General features: G+C 36.7%; 1 protein-coding gene across 1 annotated transcript in view; it reads right to left on the bottom strand.

Annotated features, from left to right (window-relative positions):
- The window catches only part of KCNH8 (potassium voltage-gated channel subfamily H member 8), a 192,883-nt gene that overhangs the window by 38,007 nt on the left and 131,272 nt on the right, over window positions 1–23,604 (bottom strand). Inside the window, exons 8-10 of the mRNA XM_059818632.1 lie at window positions 9,027–9,224; window positions 4,231–4,430; window positions 1,966–2,215 (exon numbers count right to left, since the gene is read on the bottom strand). Of these exons, the coding sequence (XP_059674615.1) occupies window positions 1,966–2,215; window positions 4,231–4,430; window positions 9,027–9,224 (648 nt within the window). The remainder of the gene's footprint in view (window positions 1–1,965; window positions 2,216–4,230; window positions 4,431–9,026; window positions 9,225–23,604) is intronic.

Below are 23,604 nucleotides of genomic sequence, written 5' to 3'. Positions count from 1 at the left end.
TCTTTTTCCTTGGAGAACAAACTTATTCATAAAAGTTTATGCAGACACATCTGTTTGTTAATATATCTGGGACATGCAGTCAAAGTTATAAATTTCTTCTCTTCATGGATATCTTTTAAATCACTTATGGCTAATACTTTTTAACAAATCTAAGGTGTATGCTCAAACAGTACATAACTTACATTAAAAAATATTTTCCTATAAAAAATTTCCTAACTGTCATTATTAGATATCAAGTAATAGTCTCAAGAGGAACCAAACAGCTCTATTTAATCAGAGCATTTCATTGTATTGTTGCTGTATTGCTTGTTAGTGAGAATGGTTCAGTAAACAAAAACTAATCCACTAGAATTAGAATCATGACAGAATTATAAAATAGTGGTCTGGGAACTGTAAGTAACCCAGCATTGTCAGGGAAAAAACTGCTGCCTGGGATTTACATCACATCAGTAACAGTTTCTCATAGGGACCTACAGGTTTGATGCATTCACCTTCTGCTGGTGTTAATTAGGTTTAAATGATGAAGCTTCCATTCACGCTAGCGAAACATTATTTCATCATATTATCTTTATGTTTTGCATTGCAATTTCATTAACTTCTCTCGGAAATCCACTAATCTCTTTCTTATTGTTTTCATTGTCACCATTACACAATGACGCTTTCATTAACATTTTCAGAAGTGCCTGAAAGTGGAATCATTAATGAAATCATAGTTCCAACGGGGGCAGCTTTTGACCTTTTGCTACATTTAAGCTTATGTTTTTTCTAAGCCAGATTTTATAGCTTTGATCTATGTGATCCAATAAAATCGAGGCATTCTAAAACTTCCTAATTACAAATGAGTGATGGAGTGATGTGGACTGTCAATCTAATGGAATTAGAGAGTTATGAAACAAATAGGACATGTATCACATTTATATTCTAAAAAAAGACAAATCAAATGCATGCTAGTAAAATAAAGGAAATTCAATTACAGAAGACCAGAAGCTTGCATTATCAACAGTCCAGTTCAATCCCACAAAACAGGAAGTAAAAAAGGAAATGTTCTTTTCAACTCTGCTTTATAAGAATACTAAAAGTTATTAGAAAGAAGAATATGTTTAAATCTAAAGAGGTATTAACATAGTAATAAAATAATTCTTTACATTTAGAGTAAAATTTTATATTTTACTTTATCAAAACACTTTATAAACATTAACTCAGCAAGGCTAATCATCCTTCATCTGAAGATAAAGGGAATCTCCTTAGTAGGCATTAGATTGAGGCCAGTCACTGAAATTTACAGATAGAGATGCTTAACCCTAGATAAGTCAAAGCAGTCATCTAGCAAACAACTACTAAACGAAATTTATTAGAACAGAACTTCTGGCCTTTCTCTGTTCCAATATACTCAGATGACTGCTGGCAGCATCAATTAGCTTGAAGAAGTAACTCTTCAGGGACCAGAGCCAACAGCGCTTGTTTTTCATCACATAGCTGTCCTGCAAGAGGTGTTCATATGCATTCATCAGAGTGAGAGCAGGCTCACATTGCTTTCTTTCATTTGGGAGCATTAGTGGGAGCACTGCCTGGCCACTAGTTTTCATGAAGAGTTTAGGAACTAATAACCAATGTCCTTTGAGGTGTCAATACTATCATAAAATTTAGCTGAAAGCAGCAAATTGTATCAAAAGCTAGCAAGTAGGTCCTTACATGCAAATGAGGGAGAATAAGTATAAGAAAATCAGGATACAAGTGAAATATTGCACAGCTATCGCTCTAGCAATTGAAAGCTACTTAGGGCAAAAAAAAAGTAAGTTTAAACTAAAAAAATTAAGGACGTCCATAGGTATGAATAGCAGATTAAAACTGAACAAATTCTTCCTCATCAGACTACTAGGACACGCTAAGTCAACAGTTAGTAGTGATGGTCCTCCTACATTGAAGGACCATTCTTTCTCTTTGAAGCTATGGTTAAGAGCATACCGAGAATCGCCAGCACCGTGCTGTCCTTCAGGACTTCCATGGAACCTGAGCACACAAAGTAGATCGCTTGTAGGGCATCTCCCTGCCGGAGGAGGTATTCCCCAGGAGCACAGAAGGAGGTTTTGATATGCAGAGACAGAGACCTGAGGCAACCACGGCTGGCACACTCAAAAAGGGAGAGCTGCAAAATCTCCTTGTTCAAGTGCATGGTGATGTCTGAACGCAGCTCATCTGGGAAGTCTTTTAAAAGCTGTCCAATAAAGAGAAAAAGGGACAAAAAAGAGAAAAAGTGTAAAATAATTTGTTTCCTCTTTTGCAGAAGTGATTTGATTTAGTAGTGCTGCACATGTCATACTGATGCAAAAATTTCCCTTTGATTTTTCTTATCCCCTTGATAAGACATGTGTGCTATGTCTTGATAAATCTTTATGCTGATAAACACTGATAAATTCCAGGAAAAACATGAATAAAAATGTGCCTTTATAGAAAAACAAGGAAAAAAAGTCAACAACACTGTGTGTAGGAATTTCCTCTAATGCACAATTTAACCTTGTCCCAGTTCTTCTCAGCTGTTAGAACACAATAGGCTGTTCAGGTATATACCACTGTATACAGTGACATATACACTGAAAACAGAGCCAAAATGAACTTAGTTTAAATTTTCTTTAAAATGCTTGTATAAAATTCATTGGTAGGCTATATTGCTTCTTCTAAGGTAAAACCACTGGAAAAGGAATAACTCAAAAACTCTTTGTGTAGTAAACCTCTAAAGGGTTTTTTGGTGGGGCTTTTTTTTTTTCTTCTTTTTTCTTAATGATGCAATTGGACACTGAAGGGGAGTTGTGAAAGGAATGGAGACACGGTGCATGGTCAGTGGAAGAACCTATGGAAACTAAAAGACTATAAGGTTTTCCCATTTTCCTTGGTCTTAATTTTAGGCAAATTCCCAATGTAGCCTGCCCAACATTTAATGGTATCCATACATGTTTTACAGAAGATCTGCTGCAGGATGGCGAAACTGAGAGAAACATCTTTCTGCTCAGAGACAGTCTTCTGAAAATGACATATAACTGCTTAAATCATCAAAAATTTCAGGTGGAGCTTTTAAAAAAATGTTTAAGTAAGTGGTTTCAAATGTCTGTGCCATTGACGCAAAGTATACTGCCGGCCTACGGGCAGAGCTCTGGACTGCGCAAGCTGCAAGCCCGCAAGCATAGTTTTCTCTGTGGTTTGAGGAGATCTGGCATCTGATCAATGCAATCAGCCACTTGACCAAGTGAGCTTAGACAAGGCAGTTTGTGGGTGGGAGGCAAATCATGAAGTATTGATGGTCTCTCCAGAGGCTGCTATTATAATACAGCAGTCACTCACTTTCAGTGTGACTAAAGATACAGAAGAGGAAGGTGATCCTTAACCAAATCTAGGAAAGCTTTGACATCTAAGCGGTTTTTGTACCTTTGTAAATCTTACTAGGCTCCTTCCGTTGCTAGGATGCTGTTGAAAATCCCATTCTTTGTGCCGTGCACACCACGAAAAGTATTTATCAGGAAAAAAATGTTCTCAAACCCAAATTTTTCCGCTTATTTCCACATTATCTTTAGAGGCCACTGAGTTTTATACTGACATATATAACAAGAACTCTGAAGGGAATGGTTCATTCAAATAACACGCCAGCAGAGAGAAACCATTATTCCTCTTGGAGTATAGTAATACATAACCTGGATAAGTCATTTAAAACAAGCAAGCAAAGACACAACCAGAAATCTGTCTTTTGAGTTCACTCTCATGTTACATTCTGCAATATTTAAAAATATAGTGAAATGAATAACATAAAAATTCAGTTCAAACCACTTGTTTACAGTAATGCAAAGAATAAAAGAGAATGAAGGAGGGAGGAAAGGGCAGTAAAGAATTCCTTCCTTTAAAAAACACCTAAAAAACCCAGTAGAATTTTTGTTTGGTGAAAGGCAAAACTGCTCACTGGGGTGTTTCTGCTAGCATCATCCAAAAGGCTTCTGATGAATGCCTCTTCAGCATTTCAGAATTATGGAGGACTTTGAATTTTTAATACATGTTATGATGTTCTAAACCAGTTCTTTCAATAGCATACCCTCTTCCTGGTATAACCCAGCTTTATTTCTAGGAATTTTCTTGTTTATATGTAACAACTTAACACCAAACACAGCATCACAAATGGAAAATTACTGCCCGACTCTAAGTCCATAGTCAAAACCATCAAACACACAAACACCCTTGTTTGGTTACCTCATTGGAATCAATTCCATTATTGACAGACCACGTGGTTTGGAAATATTCAAGCATCCTTTGCTTTAGCTGCTGTGGCAGGTGATGGACCCGTATAAAGTCCTTCAGATCCTTGGTTCTTGTGTGATAAAGGGACCATCTGGAGTACATCCTCTGAATTATGGCAGTCACATTGCCAAACACCAAGGCATGCATCAGAGCTAGGGAGGACAGAAATTATGTGCAATGAGGAGTGACTTGTTACATTAAAATGTAACACGAAAAATAAACAGGATCTTCACAGAAAATGAGTTTTCTGCTTGATAGATATAGAAAAGCTTTTGACTACAAGACTCCATGATTACTATACAGTAGTATTCATATGATTATTAATTTCCATTTTTTGTGTCACTAGCGGTCACAGTCATGGGACAGGGTAGAACCACATCTGATGCTATGTGGTCAGGGTACCAAGGAAAAGAATGCCCAAGCCAAATTAAGTTTATAGTCTAAGAAAAAAAGGAAACAGATGAACACATGTAGGCAGGCATGCTCAGGAAATAATGAGAAACTATTAATCAGGATGAAAACTAGACTCAAATGATCAGTTAGCAACTATATAGAACGCAATTGATTTCGGAGACCTAATATAAATAAAAGCAATTACTAATGGGGGACCATGTGTAGTGGAATGAGATTGTAAACAACAACATTTAGAGATGTATCATATTCTAGGGAATAAGATGTTTAAAAAAGACAGAAAAAAACCACACTGTAAAGCAGAAATTCAGGTTAAAAAAAAAGTTACATTCAAGCTGAAAATCTATTTTCTTATGTTGCTTGAGAAGGTCAAATACGGTATGAAATTGTTTATCAGAATGTTCTGACACCATGGAGTTTGTCTGCAATTAGAGACTGGCTTGGGAATAGAAAGACCAGGAGCAAAATTGAAGAAATGCTTACAGACACAGGTCTGGGTTTGTCTGTGCAGAAGTGTGCTTGCTGATTATCAGTGGGAAAAATCATTGCTAGATTGTATGTCATGTGGTATTGATCTGAGGTATATAATATACACATTTACAAATTGTTTATCGAAAAAACTATTAAAGAGCTTGATTATTACTCTAAAGGGACATCTGTCTTTGTAGTGCTTGAAAGAAAGCAGACAGACTCCTCAGAGTGGCAAAGGAATTGGTTTATAAACAAGACAAACAAGTTGTTGAGCTTTTATGGCAATTTACAGAAGTCCAGTGTGAGGGAGGAGAGATGGGGAAACAGGAGGAGGAAAGGATGCATTTTGGTGGTTAATGGTAGAAACAGGCAGAAAATCCTTTAGTTTGGAGTGCTGAAAATTTTTACAGGCTGAGTAAGATGCAAAGGAGCTAGTAACAATATCTATGTCTTTATTATGAAGGGAGTACAGAAAAACAGATAAAGCGCTGCAGTGTGGTGTAGTTTCACAATACAGTATGCATTCTTGTAGAGGTGATCCAATGATATGATTAAGTCAGTATAAGTCCATTAGTAAAAGAAGATAAATGAAAAGCGAGGCAGAGAGAAAAGGAGCAGATACAAACACTAGAAAGAAAAGTAAACATAATTGGAAATTTATTTCTAAGAATAATAAGCTGGATCAACTAGGTGTTGTTCCTGATGATACAATGAATTGCTGAGTCAGTAATGTCAGAAGTTTGGGCAACCAAATGTGAGGGACTGGTGTAATGCTAGATACAGGATATTATAATAGAAATACGGCAGCTGGGGCTGAAACAATTCAGCCAGACATAGCTAAATAGGCTAAAGAGCTGGTGTAGCCTCTTTAAGGATGTGATAATCAGTTTAAAAAGGGGGCAGGGATAAAGCATTAGGTGGTGTATGGATGCATATGTAAAAATCACATGCGATATAAGTCTCCCAACAGGCTCCCAGGTTAGGAGCTGGGCAGTGTAGAGATCTCGGTGATGTTATTATAGGCACAAATATAATTAACAATTTTGTTATTATGGAAGAAGCTGTCTTTGCGCATGTACATTGCAAGACAGCTGCTACTGATGATGACAAGATATTCCTGGCTGTGATAGGCATTAGATTTCTTTATCAAATAATCACAGACCCACCCTGCTTTCTGTAAGAAATCTATTAATCCATTCTCTAAACCTAAGTCAGACAAGTTAAAAACTTTTAGGAACTGTATTTCATAAAGTGGCCTTGATTTTAATGGATATTCTAAATTACATTTTTGTTGCTTAGAGATCAGAGGAACACCTCTGATCCCAGAAAGGACTGGAGCTACTAGAATGGGCATACAGTCTCATAGATACAAAACTGCACATTCTTTGCTCAAAGAACATGGAGAATACAAGACAGCACATGGTATGGTCATATGCAGGAGGACAGATCTGATTGATATTTTACAGATGCTGCGTATCCTAGGAATTCTGGTTAAATTTTAATAAGTAACTTTTCTTTCCAACTTTAAGAAGAAATACTGTGTAAAATAAGATGTTTTATCTTCACAATATTACTTGAAATACTGTGTAGAATAAGATGTTTTATCTTCACAATATTACTTGTCTTAAATTGTAATTTCAAATTCATGCAAAACAAAAATTAATACCAAGAGGCAGGTAAAAATCAAACAAGAATATTATAAGTTATTTATCTGTTAAATTAGCAATTGATTTTTTTTCCTGGCTTCAACTTTCTTTAAGGTTGCAATAAATTCACTTCATTCTTTCAATTTGCAGTGACACACATTAAAGAATTACAGACGAACTAGTGATAAACTAAATCATGCTATCCATTACATCTGAAATTTCATAAACTAAAGGATTGGTCTAAAAACTGTAAAAAACTTCACATCAATTTTTCTCAAGACATCACTTTCCACTAGGGAATTTTAAAATTAAGTATCAGCCAAAACCATACATCAAAACACATTTTAAGAAATGAAAAAGTGTTATGCCCTGAAGTATACAGACTAGTACTTTATTCCTAATAAAGTTTTCTGAGGCATGCTCAGCAGTCTGCACTGTATGATGCTAACTCCTTCTTCAAGTTTCCTTGCTCTGCTGATTTTCTTAAATAGCATCTAAAATACAATTTCTCAAGAAAATACCTGCAAACCAGCCTGTTCTGCTTTCTTACCTGGATATATCTTGTTCACTGGACCCTCCCAGATGTAAAGTCATTCTTCTACCTGCTTCCCTCTAAGTAACTTTGCCCTTTAGTTTTCGGTTCCCTCTTACTACATTCAGTCAACTAGTTCTTCACAATTTGTTCAGTGCACAAGCGTATTAGTTCTACCGCTCAATAATATAAGAAATGAAAAAGAAATTGCTATAGCTGCACTAAATAAAAGTATAGGATACTTTTACATTCTACTCTTTTAAGTTTGTGAAAGCTCTGCCGTATCAAAGTGCATTAAATATTCATCATCACCTTACACAGGCTATCTCTTGATTTCTTGATAGAAATGAAAACTCATTCCTTCCTTCCAACAGATTTTATGTGGTGAAAGCCCCAATGCACAGAGACCACACTGTATTTTAAAACTATGATTTCATGCTACCAGCAAAAGCAATTAATGAGCTCCTTGTGTTTTTGTGACATTGTCAAAATCAAAACTATATAATTCTTGGACGATTCATTTTCAGGACTGGGAAAAATGACAATAATTCATTGAGCACTTTTTATACCACTTGATGCTGCAAATATATAGTTTATGGGTCATTCATTGTGTTCCCTGGCTTTCAAGTGTCAAGTTGCCAATTTATTTTTGCCGAGGAAAATTTACGCTGCAGAGCTGACAACCAGTGCCTTACTGACTAGCCCTGGAGAAATACCTGTTAGTATTTCCAGAACAATTAGGCAAGCAAAAAAAAAAGGGGGGGGGGGGGGAGGGAGGCAGTATTCTAACAGTGAGTTGCTTTTAACTTTCACACCCACTGTGGCGTCTTTGAGTTTTATGATGTACATACCATGAAATAGCACAGCTAATTTTTTTTTGGAGGAAGATGAAGGTAAAGCAAGAGTTGCAGGTACTTTCTCCAGCGGCCTTGGCTTACCAAGCTCTGCAGGTGCCACCAGCTCACTGGTTGTGCCCAGGTGCCTCAGCAGAAAGAAGGTGACCATAAATGAGCGCATGGCTTTCCCCAACAGTAAGACCATTTATTAACATAAATAAAAATACTACTAAGAGCTCCAAATAGGAAAAAAATTTGCATTTTGATTCTAATCTAAAGCAGTGATGTAGTAAAATTTACTTAGTGATAATTAAGCTGCTTTTTGTTTATGATAGGGTCACCTATGGCTCACAAAACAGTCCTCCTGGCTCTGTCCTGTCTCCATTGCCTTCTGTCTGGGCTGGTCCTTCAGATGCAGATATGCACCAGCTCACAGCCAGATACACGGGTGGACTGCCCACCTCCCCTCGCCATCATCCCCAGGGATGCTGTGGGGACAACTGGAGCTGAACGTGCACCTATTACTTGGCTAACTGCAAAAGCGCCTGGAACTTAACCAAAATGCTCCCCTGGTGCATGGCTGGGCACACTCACTGACGATAATGTGAGTTTGCATTTTACTGGGTGATGACTGTCTGTTGTCACCATAAGTGATTAAAAGGTTAGAAATATGTCTGCTTAAAAGAGTTTATCTTGTGTAAAACCAGCAAAGTTATTTCCTTCTTTTGCCATTTTTAATTAAACTTTCTGTTGTGGTTTTTTTTTAAAGAAACTTAGCAAAATTTCAGCTCTTATTTTACTTGTCCTTACCCCCCCCAAACATTTTACATGATGCTTAGCATTTCTACCTACCCCCAATCAGCATTGTGCAAATGGAGAAGATCTTTTCAGCATCAGTATTGGCTGAAACATTTCCAAACCCAACGCTGGTGAGGCTGCTGAGGGTGAAATATAGGGCAGCTATATAGGCACTTCTGATTGATGGGCCTCCTAGTGTATTATTCTCATAGTAAGGAGACTCAATACGTTTTCCTAGCTCATGAAGCCAACCTGAAAAACAAAGCATAAAAAGAACTATTAAAGAATACTGACACAATGATAACTACATATTCTGTAAAACAAAATAATTCTAAAACAAAAATTATTTAGAAGACACTGCGTTCTTCACACAATTCCAAGAATAAAAAGAACATTAAACTGTAGGAATTTATATAGCACGTAAAGGATGGTGTCTCTAGAGTATTTATTTTTATGCATGGTTATTTATGATAAGAACTGTATTTCTGTATGGAAATGAAGTGGTTTTGAATTGCATATTACAGGTCTAATTAGATAATTCACAAAATCCATTAAGGCACTGAAAAGAAAAAAATCATCACCTAATAACACTGCAGCAAGAATGCAACATTGATTTGATTCTTTCCATTTGTTAATGCTTGGAAAGTTTGTTTTAGATTCTAAGACTAAATTATTATAATAATAATTACATATTTAGAGCTTTTTATATGTTTCTTTTTACAGTAGAAAAGATTCAAACAACTAAACATCCTAACTTACAAACCAGAATTAATTTTCAAAAGATGCTTCAGAAAGTATTTGCTAAATTGTTCATCTAATCTTTCCTTTCATTTAGCTAAATGAGGCTATGATGTGTGCTGGAGAAAGTAGAATTAGCTACTGCCTCATAGATATTTAAGAAACAACAACAAACCAACCAAAAAACCCCCAAACAACAAACCAGGAAAAAATATGCAGTTCCTCTTTTGGAAAAGGAAAACAAACAACCTGAATGAATTGCAGAAACACAATGCTTCACAAAAATCAAGATAGGAAAAAAAAGATAAAAATCAGTATGTGTGCCCAGTTTTGCCTGTTAAGCAGTTTTCTTGGGAGAGTGGGAATCTTTCCTGGATATTCAGGGAGAACCACCAGAACAAAATATTCCTGGCAGGCAGAGTTCTATTTTAGAAAAATTGTTTGGGGATCCACCTGTTGTAAACTGAAACCTGCCAGACTGAATCACCTCCTGAAGATTACTCCCTCTCCACTTCAGTCAGCATCCGTTTCTTCATTTTGGATGAGTCCAAGTATGAACTAGGGGAAATCCCCTTGTACAGAATATCTGGAAAAGTAGGGGGCAGATTTAAAGTATCTGTCCCAGCACTTCCAATTAAGTTGGGGAAAAAGTCTGTAAGAATTTACCACCTACAGCAGACTTGCTGAGCCATGGCTGCTACCATCCTCAGCTCCACACTCTCTTGCAGAGAGAAAGCTAAGCCAGAAGAGCTGGGTAATGACAGTGTGAAGTATAGCCTTGACCGTGCCCACTCACTCTATGCAGGCAAGTGAATTTAATCAAAAGCCTAAAAAAAAGTGCTCTGCATTGTCATAAGATGGCGGTACTGAGTGGGCTGGTCTACCTTGCCAACAGACAAGAAAGCATATGAAAATCTCCTTGATTTTGCCTTGAAAGAAAGTATTAATCACATGAGGCTATTTTATATTTGTGGCTCCCAATTATTTAAAAGGAAAGAAAAGCAAAACTAAAAAAAAAAAGTCTAACTGAACCAATACCAGTCCTCTCTCTGTGCCCTACTGTTTTCCTGAGATTACACTACATTTCCCCAACAATAACATGGCCCTTTGTACAGCAGATTTCATTCCTATGCTCCTGTTAAGGAATGTAATCCCACACATTAAAGAATAAAGAATAAAAAACTAAGGAAATCCCTGGCAGAGAGTAGATAGAGTTAAAAAAAGTCTATCTAAACCTAATGTAAAGAAATACAATCATAAAGTTCAATGTTAGGTTTTGAAAGTATTCTAGTTGTATGAAGAACTGCAAAACTAAAACAAATTAAATAAGTTATTTTAAATAATTGTAACTGATGTGTGAATACTGAAATAATGCATCTTAGGAGAAAATCTCTTTCCTGAGAGTGTTCTAAAAGCCACTGATTCTTGGCCTATGTATTCCCATTTTTCTGCCTTTCGTTATCTAAATTAATTTCACATTCATTGTTCCTGGTGGTCATAGTGCATCTGATTGCACTTTTCTCCACCTCAGTTTCAGCTATCAAACAAAAAAAAAAATTGAGTTCACCTATTCTGACTTTATATGAAACATCAGGGGCCTCACTTTCAGACTATCTGGAAAAGGTGGATGACTCCATTCCTTGATTGACAGATATATGTAAACTGTTTTCTCCTTTAGAGCACACTTTATGTTCAAGGTTATCAAACAAAACCCCCAACCCTACTGAAACATCGTTGTTCCTAAAGGATGCATTACTGCTAGTAAAGGTAAGGTACAAATAGAAATGCCTACATTGTATCAAGCAGTAGAAGTCCCTATAATATTTCTGATATAATTCTACTACCAAAGTACCAAATACAATATTAACATTTTACAGTTGCTAACAAGGACTTCTGGCCAGGACACCAGTATTTGAGACGAGTTCAGCACTCTGTGCCCAGTTCTGTGGCATAACTGAGGGTCAGACAAATGATTTTAATCAGTAAGAAGAATGGCTTATCACTAATCTACAACAGTAGCAGTTAGCAATCATTAGCAATTGTTAACAATTGCTAAAAAGATGCCCACTATATAAAGGAAAGCTATTAGGTAACTTTCTTTAGAAATGGATTTGGAACAGAAAATGTATATCTGAAAGTGAAAACCCAATAAATATATTCCTCTGATTTGTAGATAAGGACATGTTTACAGCTTCTCATTTCTATTTTGGTTGCTAGAGATGATCCTAATCAGGACTTTTTGAAGACATTATATAGGATGAGGTTTCAGCCAAAGTACATAAAATGCTGCAAGATCTTTCAGATCAACTGTACTTCTCAGATTTTTGTTGACAGCACTACGTTTTTTTCCGTTTGGGAGTAGAGAAAAGATACTGTTGGCTGTAAATACTTTCATTAGCCAATGGAAATAGTCATGAGATAGCATGATTGACTAATGCCTTTTACTTTTTTGGTTCCTGTAGGTAACAGCTCTCAGCAGATTCTCTGACAAACTTGAGTAATTAATTTCTGCCCTCAGGGAAGAAGAGAAAAATAAATATACCTTGCAGTCAGAGGGAGCTTCCTAGACTTCAGCCTTATGAATCCTGTCTGGTTCTGAATTAGCATTGTCTAGATACAGCTCTGTGACTTTGAAAACATTTTTAAGCACCAATTAGCATAATTAAGAGGAAGATTTTTCAAAAGGAAAAAGAGAACATAAGTAATCAAGTCCCATTGGAAAAGTCAGTAAGAATTGGGTATCTAGCTCCATTAGGCTACTTTGAAAATCGCTGCAAGATTCTGTATTGAGTTTCATTTACCTGTATCTGGGAAGTGCTCAGGTACCAGCAGAAACATAAACAAGCATTTAAGCATCTGTAGATGACATAATTTATAACCGGACATAAAAAACATTATCTCATTTACTGGACATCCAGAAGCTCAGTCTTCCCTCAGTTTGGTGCTTGCACTGTATTGAGCAGGTACATCACTCCTTATAATTTGCAGATTCATTCTATACTACTACTTAGATTTTCCTTAGAGGCCAGACACTTAACATACCAAAATCCTGTCTGGTAGTTCAACAACTTAGAAAATAGTTGCATTTTCTAATGCATTAATTACCTACAGCATTTACTCTATAAAACAGGCAAATATTTTTTCCAGTTAAAAAGTAGACCAAAACTCTCCCATTTATTCTGGATTACTGTGCCAGGAAGTGCAAAGAGGTATGGACAAGGAGTATCTCTTAAAGCATCCTTGAATGCCTGAAAGCAGGAACAGTTCCCCAATAGACCAGTTAGAAGAGAAAGGGTGGGACAAAGGCCCACCTTCTCTCAGCTGTCGTTCATATCAAATTCAGGGACTTTGAGTATTCCTAGGGGAAATGCAGAGGTAGAAAAGCCTATCTGCTCCCACATCATCACCTTTTGTGTTTAAACAGTATTTGAACCTCATTTAGGGCCAGACCATACTTGGCTCTTTCATGCTAGTGAGGAAAGAGAGTAATCAATGTTATGCTGATAGTAGGCAAAGAGAATATGTAACAAGTAATGCTAGGGTAAACGAAAGGACACTGTCAAGCATGGGTTGCCTTTAAGGGCTATGTTTCAGGCTGAGTTATGTTTTTCTGGCTCAACTGAAAAACTGGAGCGCTAAATGAAAGCACAAAAGATGGCAATGGCTTTATTAGATGCCATGTCTTCTTTATACTTCTCCAAAACCTAGAACTGTACCTTATGAAATAGCAGGCAATACAAAACCATCCAAAACCAAACAAAACCTAGCAATACTGGAGAACAAAAGACAAAAAGTATAAGTAATTCAGCAAACACTGAAAAATAATAATAAAAAGAAGTCCTGAGCCGGAGCGCATACAGCCTTCTGATGTAAATAGACGGTAACTTTTAAGACAGAAGTCTCTATATTTTATGCCTACTACTGTGTGTTGCAGTGAACAGTTTAGGGTCATTAAGGAAAAGATAAAAACTATACAAGAGAAATTAGATCCTTCATCACTGGAATGCATTTTTAAATGAAAATCACCATGTGCCCTGAGAGCTATGTTGGCTCCCACTGCAGCAGTCCCTGGTCACTGCTGATAGCTCCTCATTTCAGATCTAGAGTCAGGCAGGAACTGTAGGTTTGCATGGGAAATCACACCACCCTATCATTCTATAGCTGCACACTCGAGTCTGCAAATGATCATCTCATATTTCCATTTGACATGGAGGAAAACTGTTGCAAAGATCCCACTGATCTCAATGAAGCCAAGATTTTAGCTTGTATCTCTCTCTACTCTGTTTCCTTGAAGTATTAACTTGCAAAAAACCCCAAAACCTTAGGGCAAAACAGTTTCTAAGATAGAACAAGTAAGTGAATTCCCTTCTTTTTAGGTAGAAGCAGTCGTGATTACAGTCTCTGGTGAGATAGAGTTTACTTGTCAAAATCACTTCCGTCAACTGTCCATGTTGCGCCTTCAGAATGTGTAATATAGAGAAGGGGAGACCAGAACTAATATTGTATTTGAGATAAGGTGTTACCATCATTTTTTATAACAGTATAATGAATATATTCTACCTTATCAAACCCTAATTATAATTTATTAGACATTAAAAGATTAGCTTTGCTTTTAAGATTGCTTCCAAAGAATTTTGTACGGTTACTCTCTAGTTGTTTCTGACTGATACAATTAATTCAAAATTTAGAGGATATAAGAAGACTAAATCATTTTACTTCTTCCAGTGTGCTTGACTCTGCATTATTGAATAATCATTGCCTCTATTCTCATGGTGATTACTCATTTAAGATATTCAAGTTCTTCTCAAGATCCTCAAAGCCTTTTTAATCCCTGTCTAGCCAAAATGTTTTTGACATCTGGAATTTTTTCCTGCTAAAATATTTGCATTTTTTTCCCAGACTATTAATGCACTGAATGGCACCATTCCTACTACTTGATCCTGTGGAACATCGCTGTTACTCTTTCATTGCCACAAAACCTGATCATTTGTTTACAGGTTTGATCTATGATGGAATTTTGCCTGTCATGTTAGGAGAAGCTCCCGGGTACCAGAGCAGATGGTTTAAGGATTAAAGACCCCCAGAGATGACAGGAGCAATCATACTTTCAACCACTGCTTCTGGAGGACTGTAAATGTGGCGTACCTTATTGCACCACGTCACAAATAAAACATGAACCAGGCTTTTCTTTGACATAGATTAGAAAAAATATGTACTAAAAATAGAATACCCCACAATCCTGAAGGTGCAATACAGCTGCAAATTCTAGGAGTATGAAAATGCAGCTCCATCATGTGTGCCTGAATGGCATGATTACACAATAGTAAAATACAGGACATGAGTTTATGGTCTTTTAGAAATGAAGATTGTAAATAAATGTTATATCTGTAAGAGGAAACCTGAGGTGCATCTATATGGCATGCCCATCATTACAGGTTACAAAGGAACAGCTCTGGTCTAGAGGCTATATTTGAAGAAGAGAATTAGCTGGCATTCAAAGTAAGAAAAAGTTACGCGGCAGTGCATGAAATGTAGACTAGAAAGACTTCACTATTAGTACAACAGACATAAGCATAATGGCTGCATGACAATGTGGAACCCTTAACATTAATCTATTCCCCTTGGCCTTTATTTTGCTAGCACACTTTCCTGCAAACAGTAGATACCTAAAATGAGAAAGAAAACAAATATGATCAAGGAAAGACATTAACCTTTTTCCCAAGCACTGAAACCCTGCTTAAAAATGTTAAAGTCATTCCCAAAATAATTTATTATAAAAATGTGTTTTCTTATTTTTGCATTGTAAAATATGGTCCTTAATGGAGTGTGTTCTTTATTATGATGGATTTAATCATAATTTTTTTTCTTAAACTGGAAAGACACATTAGGTATGAATGAGACTGATAGTGTGACAGAACTAGAGGAACATCTACTGCAGTCAAATCCACATAGTCAAATTTTGCAGAGGGAAATTCTTGACATGACATAGAAAAGAAATAGATTTAACTTGGACTATGTGAAACATAGTTTTATCTCAGCTGCCTGTGGCTGGAGTCCTTGTGGTAGGAGCACACAAAGCCACTCAAAGCTGCCCTCTGTGACCCTGGGACTCGAGCCCAGGCATCAGCCATGCTGCCTGGGAACTGCCATGCATGCAGCAAGTATGGAGATCAGTTCTTCAGATCAATGCATGGCAGAGGTATCTACCCTCCACAGTTCATAGCATCACCTTTCTCTTTCCTTTGTGACACATTAACTGTATATTTTAAAATTGAATTTATATCTATTTTAATACTTTCTCACATTTTTCTTTGTCTGAGTCATAATCCTTGGTAGCATACTGATGCATTCATTGCACCAGTTTATCCAGACAATAAAGAGTTAACTATGTTAACCTCGTACAAGTAGATTATACTTAACCTCTGGGCTCAGTGGACTTTTAAGTGCCGACAGAATTGAGGCACGTGGCTATTACCATGATGGAAACCACAGAACATTTTCTACAGATATATTTAAAAGTTTATACACTTCTGCTTGATGAACTCCTACATTATAGACAATAAAACTCACAAAAAATAATCCCTTTGATATGTAATCAAAGAGGAAAGAAATGACCCCTTTTCTATCAAGTACTCTATACCCTTTCTATTAAGTAGATAAAATCTTTAGAGGGGAGAGGACAAATTTTATAAGAAGATTTCATGCTTCAGATCTGAGATGTTCATCTTTTTAAAGCCTAATCCATAAACCAAAATAAAGCCTTCATTCATATAAGTGCTATATAAATCATTCACACCTCCATGTGAAATCATTATCATCATATTTTGGGGAACTTGCAAACAATAGCAATGTCAAGAAATACACTAATTTAAAATGAAAAGTAGTTGAGAGTTTCAAAACCATACCCTTCTCAGAAACAAAGTTTGATGAGACAACATCTCTCCAAAATTATACATGAGGATTCACGAGCAGCAAATTTTAGGATCTTTCCAAATTAACAAATGAGGTAAGAGATGGGCATGAGCCAAAATCCAAAGTACAAACATGCTGAGATCTGGGCCATATATTTGCATCTACTTAATGTCTTTATTATGAATCAAATAAAAAAAAATAATCAGGATTTGAACATATGTCAGATGAAATTGTAATCCTCTGCCAGACTTTGGGAATTCTACCACTGATTTTTGAGCACCTGTAACATCACCCAGAGAAAGTTTGAACTTGGACATAGTGCAGTCAGAAAAGAAAAACAAAGATAAAAATTGAAGGTCCATGTATGCCCCACTGCTCCATGAAGCTTGCACACTCAAGATACACCAACTTCTGTACTCAAAGGCATTTAATTGAAACGGTTACCTTCATATCTGGTTCCTTTTTAATGCTTGCCTTAAATGATGAAGTACCCTTTGCAGATACATTGACTGGTCTTGGACACTGGTCTAGAAACTTTATCTTTCCCTAGATCCTTAGAGATTAACCTTCTAGAGACATACAGTGAGACAGATGTTTTAAAGACTTTTAAAACTCATGGAGTTTTCCAAACTAAATGCATACTCCCTTTGGTTAGAGCACTTTTAGATACAAGCCTAATCTTTGTCGGGGTACCAAAAAATTAATTCAATTTGAAAAGTGACATCCTATGTAACTCTTTTGTAAGGCTGAATAATACCCTCTGTAAATAAATTGACTGTTGTATTTCTAATTGAATATATACTTAGAAGCTATCATAAAAATAATTACATTTTGTGGAGCTTTAACTCATGTAACTCGACAAAGTCGTAACAAGATATTGACCCATTGTGTTCACTGCAAATGAAGTTTTCATGATGCAATAAATATTCAATGAACTTACTAGTTTCAGGAAGAAGAGGTGCTCAATTAAGGGATTAAAGAAAGAAAAAAAATCTAAGATCTAATTGTAGTGTTGCTGATAACAACAAAAATACAGCTGAGCCCACAGAATTGCTGAGAACATGACAATTAAGCTTTAATTGTCTGACAAAACTCAAGTCTAAAATACAAGTATCACTGCTTAGAATAAGAAAGTAAAATTTCTATCTTCTCATGGTAAAATTGATGCCCCCTTGGAGATACTGACAAAATTCCTTTGTGGGGAGCATTCAACTTCTTGTCATCAGCAAGGTGTGGTCTGTTGAAGAATTTGTATTTTCATTTTGAAAGGTCATGAGTGCAAAGAAAGATACTTTTTATCCTATGGGAAGCTTGTAATCCACCCCAGTGAAGGCACTATATGTGCATGGATTATAATGCAATTTCCAAAGTCTCTCTGCTTGATCACTCCTTGACTTGTTCATGGCTTGTAAGCGATAGAGAAATAGGCCTGATACGAAATACTTGTAATGCTAACATTTTATTAGAAAACAATGTTGGAAAGATATATTTAAAAAAAATATTTGGTTAGTTATAACTAAGAACAGGGTGGAGTTCTGCAGCTCTTCCACCTGGTGCAAAATACTACATAAACACTCCACAAAACACAGTGTACATGAACTACCAACAGCTGCACACATTTCAAGCCCCAGTGTCTTGCCAGAACCTATGTTCATGCATTAAACATTAACATTTCTAGATGAAGCCCTATCTTCTTTTGTCTGCAAAGGTTTTGCTCTTACTTTTTCTTCTGCTGGGCTGGATAAATCTCTGAGGACCAGTCCAGACACAGTTCCACAGTCAGAGCCCCAAATATTTCTTAAGGTGGTAGATAATTCATATGAATTAGCTACTTACATTTCTCCATCACCATGTGGCAAAATGTTCTCTTTCCTGAGAAGTTATTTCATGTCTACAACTACAGTATATTCTGCTGAGAGAGGAAAGAAGGGAGTGGTATGGGGGGAGACATGTCTCTGAGTGGAGCTCCAAGACGGTCTCCAAAAAATTAGGGGATGCTCTGCATGACCGCAGAGGTTATTACTGGAGGATTTTTCCTCCATGACCATTTGCCAGGTGGAATGGGAACTGGATGTCTAAGCTTATCCTACTTGGTGGGCCGGCCCTGCAGGCTGACTGGGGAGGCTTTGGGTGGCTTGTCCCTCTCACCCTGATGCTACCTTGCTGCCATGTAAGGCTGCAGATTGCATCTCTAGGACACATAACTGGTATTCTGTAGATGTCTAAACAAATCAGACAGCTACACAGCTCTTTTGTTCATATTGGTGAGGAAGACTCAGATACGCCTTCACAACAGTCTCATAGTGTAATGCAATAAAGATTCCACTTACAGTAGAGATACATTTATTCCAAGGTAGAGACCTGACTATATTACACATAAGAGCTATGTATCAGCATTTTAAGAGCTAACTCAGCAGATCTGCAAGGAACACATTCCTCTTGATATTTTATGATAATTCTCTAAACATTTATACTTACTGTTGCATAGAAGCTCCAGTGTACATGATAAGTGCACCTGCACGCCTGCAGAACTAGGTCATAAATTCCTTCAGTCTCATTTATCGAGGAGTAGGTAAATTTAGAAAAGAAATGTACTGGAAATTATTCTGCTCTGAGGTAAGCATGTACAGCTCTTCTCAACAGTAATTTGTCAGCTGGCTATATTTGGATATGTGGGAGATTTAAATGCTTCTTGCTTTTGCAAGTCAGCAGTTTTTTTTCTCTTCCCCACTTCATTGAAAGGACGAAATGGGGATATTTTCAATATCAACTTTCCATTACTGTGGCAGTCAATACATACAAAGCGCTATATAGAGCTAATTATTTCAATTAAACTTTTTCTTTTTACTAGGCATAGTTTATAAACAGCTCTAATACCATTAACATATTTGTAGTGAAGACAAATGCCATCTAATTTTTATTTAATTACCCTGGTTTGTCCCCTCCCCAGAAAAAGCAAGGCATTTTTAAGGGTTCTTAAACCAAAAGAAATTAGTAACCTAAGTAAATTAAATGTTTTTTTGTAATATCATGTAACGTTCATTTAATTTTTTGATTACAGGTAAAACATAGAAGTCTAAACGTATAGCTAATTTAAGAAATAAAATTGCAAGCATAACATTAGAAGTATATAAATCATTTGCAAATCATCTCCTTTAAGGAGATGGACACACTGTTACTTCACAAAGAGTCTCAGCATTTAACGTTACTGCTCCTTAGGCAAAGTGGCTGTTACTGTCCTTTTCCAGGCTATCAAATGCCTTGCAGCTAAGCTTGGAATTAGAAACGTTAGTGCTTCTAGTCCATTCAGGGCAAACAGCACGTCTATCTATGCTCTCTCTGCTTCCCTGTGCCTCACCAGTCTGTACCCAGCTGTTAGAGCTTTTCTTATCTTATGTTTAGATTGTAATACCCTTTTGGGCAAGAGTAGCCTTTTTATCCTGTGTTAATTCAGCAAAGGCGACAAGAGGGTCTTGACCCATAACTAGGATCCCAAGTGCTGTTGCAATAAAATTAATGGTAATGACTTTTTTTTTTGTGCTGTCAGCTAAAGTGTTCTGCTTTGCAGTTTTATGTGTTTGGAGTCCAAATCATGACAAAAAGAGTTTGAGCTACTATGGGTGATATATTCTGGTCTTTTTTAAGAAGTAAGTACTCTACTCTATATAACAATACATATTACATTAAAATGAAAAATTTATTATCAAAATATGCAAAAAAATCCCACAAAACAAAACCTTGAAGAATGTCAGTTATAAGGTTGCTAGAAAAATTTTGCATCTGCACGTATGCAGCGCGGCATAATCTAATTACCTAACTCCTATCATAGTTGGTAAACTAATCTCACCTCTGCCCTGATGTTCTCACCTGCTCAGGTCTCACCATCAGAGAAACTCAGGCTAAAGTCTTTCAGTACTTTATTTACATGGCACTTTCTTGGTCCTAACAGTGAGTATATTAACAGTCCTGACTCAGAATCTGCAAAAAGGTTCTCCTGGGGGCAATGACAGTGGTAATCAATACTTGAAAATGTCTGTAAAAGAAAGCATTATTTATTTGCATGAGCAAGATATCAAGAGGACTATATTTTTTATAAAAGCAGTGAGATGTGCTACATGTATTTTCATACTGTCTGTTTAACCACCAGCCATCCGCAAGAGTGGGGCTGTTTACTTCTGGACTTCTCTCTGGAGTCCTCTCTGCTTCTCAAAGCTGAGTAATGCAATAGGTGGTCTCTGACAGTTGATACCTTCCCTGCTCCTGCCATCTCCCAGACTCCAGCAATCAAGACAATTTTCAGCAGCTTCTACCTGTTCTTATGCAGCCTCCCAACTTGGTAAAACAGGGGCAGATGCCTCAGCACAGAAGCTATTTCCTTCAGTATGTCTAATTACAAATGAAGGGGTAATTGCAGAATTGCAATAAAACCATGCTAGTTTTCATCTGACTCGCCTGCATAATCACACAGGGGATGATATGACAGTATGGAGTTCAGTTTGGGTCAGTATAGACTGTTGCAGTCTACATGACATCCATTTCTCCTCGTCTTCTACACTAATAGCATCCATGCTAGTTAGATAACAGCTGAGTGTGCGAACCCTCACTACAATCCTCTCCTTGCTTGCTCCATAGATTTCTCAGTATTGTCTAAGTCTTTTCCTTTGCATTCTTACCTAAGGAGCCACTGTGTTGCTTTCTGGACCAGGACGCTGCCCCAACCAGGCAACCATACGATAAACAGTATTAACACTTTATTTGCTCTTGCCTTGTCTTAATTTTCTAATCCTTGAATCTAGAAAATCAGTAATGTTTTTTAATATGATTTTTTCTATGTGTCATTTGAATCAAAGAAGTTGAGATCCAAACATATTTGGCTTTTGTGAGGGAAAAATCAACAACAGGGGATATTTTACTCCAGATTATATCTTAACATAATAGCAAAACAAGAATTTGAAATCTAATGAAGGCTTGATGTAAAAAGGAATAAAAAGTAAAGAAGAAAGCTAGTGTCTTAATGGGAAAGCACACTATGTGTTTAAAGTTACAGCAGTTCTGAAATAAAACATGTGTCTACAGATCCGACAGGTCTTTCTGAAGTGCGTGACATAAGGAAATCCTAAGCATTAGCATTTTTATCCTATAGGTATCTTAGATCTGACAATGAAAAATTATTTAGAATAATTAGGTATAACTATTTTTAGAGAATCTGGCTTGTGTAAAACTTTATAGACTGTGGAGTGCTATGACATACTCTCACAACTCCACATCAGTCTTTTGTTGAAAGTAGTTGCTAGTTAACTTTAAGCACTGTCACCTGAAAATGCAAAAGAAGCACAAATATTTTCCAAGGTATGTGAAAATGGAAGAAAGTCTGGAAAGAAGAGAGTCTTGAATAATTTCTTCATTTTTATATGGAAATGATTTTCTATTCTGGTAGCAGGAAAATCATTCTTTTATCAAGCACCTGCTCTGTTAAAGGGCAGGAAAATGAATAAATAAATAGAAAATAGGAATACGCACAAAGGACATCTTTAGATTAAAAATGTAAGGCATGCTTGTGCTATAAAAGAAAAGAAAAGCAATTTTAGTCGTTATGGGATGTCTGTGGAACGCAATATAGCATTCTAATGCCCTAAGATCAATACCTATGTGATGAGGCTGAAAGAGGCAGTCCAATCAAACATTGAAGCAGCTACTGAAAAGATTTCAAAATATATAGCAAAGGCTTTGCAGGTTTAAACTGGATTGAGACATTGTAATTTGAACAGCCAAGCCATGAGCTTTGAAACCAGAAGCAGTAACTTCCTTCTGAGAAATCCTAACAAAGCATCCTATTACACCAATGTGTAATAGACAGTAATGTTTTAGCAAACTGGTACAAAGCTCTCCAAGAGGGGTGGTGTAACCCTAGAACAAGCTACCTAAAGAGATGGAGGCCTCTCCAGGACTTGGGTGGAGCAAGTTGTGTCTGACCCATTTTAGTGCTGGTAATAGTCTTGCTTCAGCTAGCTCTCTGAACTAAATGAACGCCAGAGGTTCTCTCCAGTCAACATTTCTACGATTCAAAGTACAGCAGTTAACGGTTAAAGAGTCTGATGTAATTTCTAATTGACTGAGCAAGGTTTTTACACACAATATTTGCACCTTTCAATAAATTATATTCTATGGTATTTCTGTTACAGAAGCCATGTGGAAAGATCATGGTGTTATTTTGCCTCTTGGGACTATTCCCTCTTCTGGGGTGTACACTGAGCTGATTTTCTGCCTATGTGTGGCACTGAGTATTTTTATTACATTTGCAGAAATTGGTCCAGATAGAGCTTTTCCACTGAGATAAAAACTGCTTTGTGGAATTAATGAACAATATGTAGGTAATATGCAGTTAGACACAGCAGGACACTGTCAACTTTGTCAAGTCTCAGGGGCTTCATCCACACACCAGTATTCTACTTTTCACTTAAAAATTGTCCAAAATTTTTGCCCTAGGTACAAAACCTTGGAAATGTATTAATAACTACATAAAAACCTCACACTCCCTTTAATAAGGTACTTTCATCCCTATTTTTTTCTGGGCTGCGAATCCAGTGGGGTATCTCAGTCCCAGGGTATTCTGTGATTGCTAAAATGGTTCAATCAGAAGGCAAAGTATGGTCCGTAAAGGAAAATATAGTTTAATCAAGGAACTGAGCCTGTAGAAAAGAACAGCAGGAAAGAATGACAGAATAAAACCTACTAAGGCCCAAAACAGCTGGGATAAAAATTAATGTTAAACTAAATGCAAGGGAAATGTTTCAGTTCAGATCAACAAACAACACTGGCTTAGCACAGCTCCCTCACAAAAATAGTGGTTTGGGTTTTCAAGTGAAATATTGAATGATTTCCACAAAATTAATTTCTATGGATATTTTAAGATTTAAATGTATATTTTAAATCCTGACAAGGTCTGGTATACACAGGTCTGAAATGAGGGGTGCTAATAAAG

The sequence above is a fragment of the Gavia stellata genome, chromosome 6 (assembly GCF_030936135.1).
Source record: "Gavia stellata isolate bGavSte3 chromosome 6, bGavSte3.hap2, whole genome shotgun sequence".
Classification (NCBI taxonomy): Eukaryota; Metazoa; Chordata; class Aves; order Gaviiformes; family Gaviidae; genus Gavia; species Gavia stellata.
This window is presented reverse-complemented; position numbering and strand designations above follow the sequence as displayed.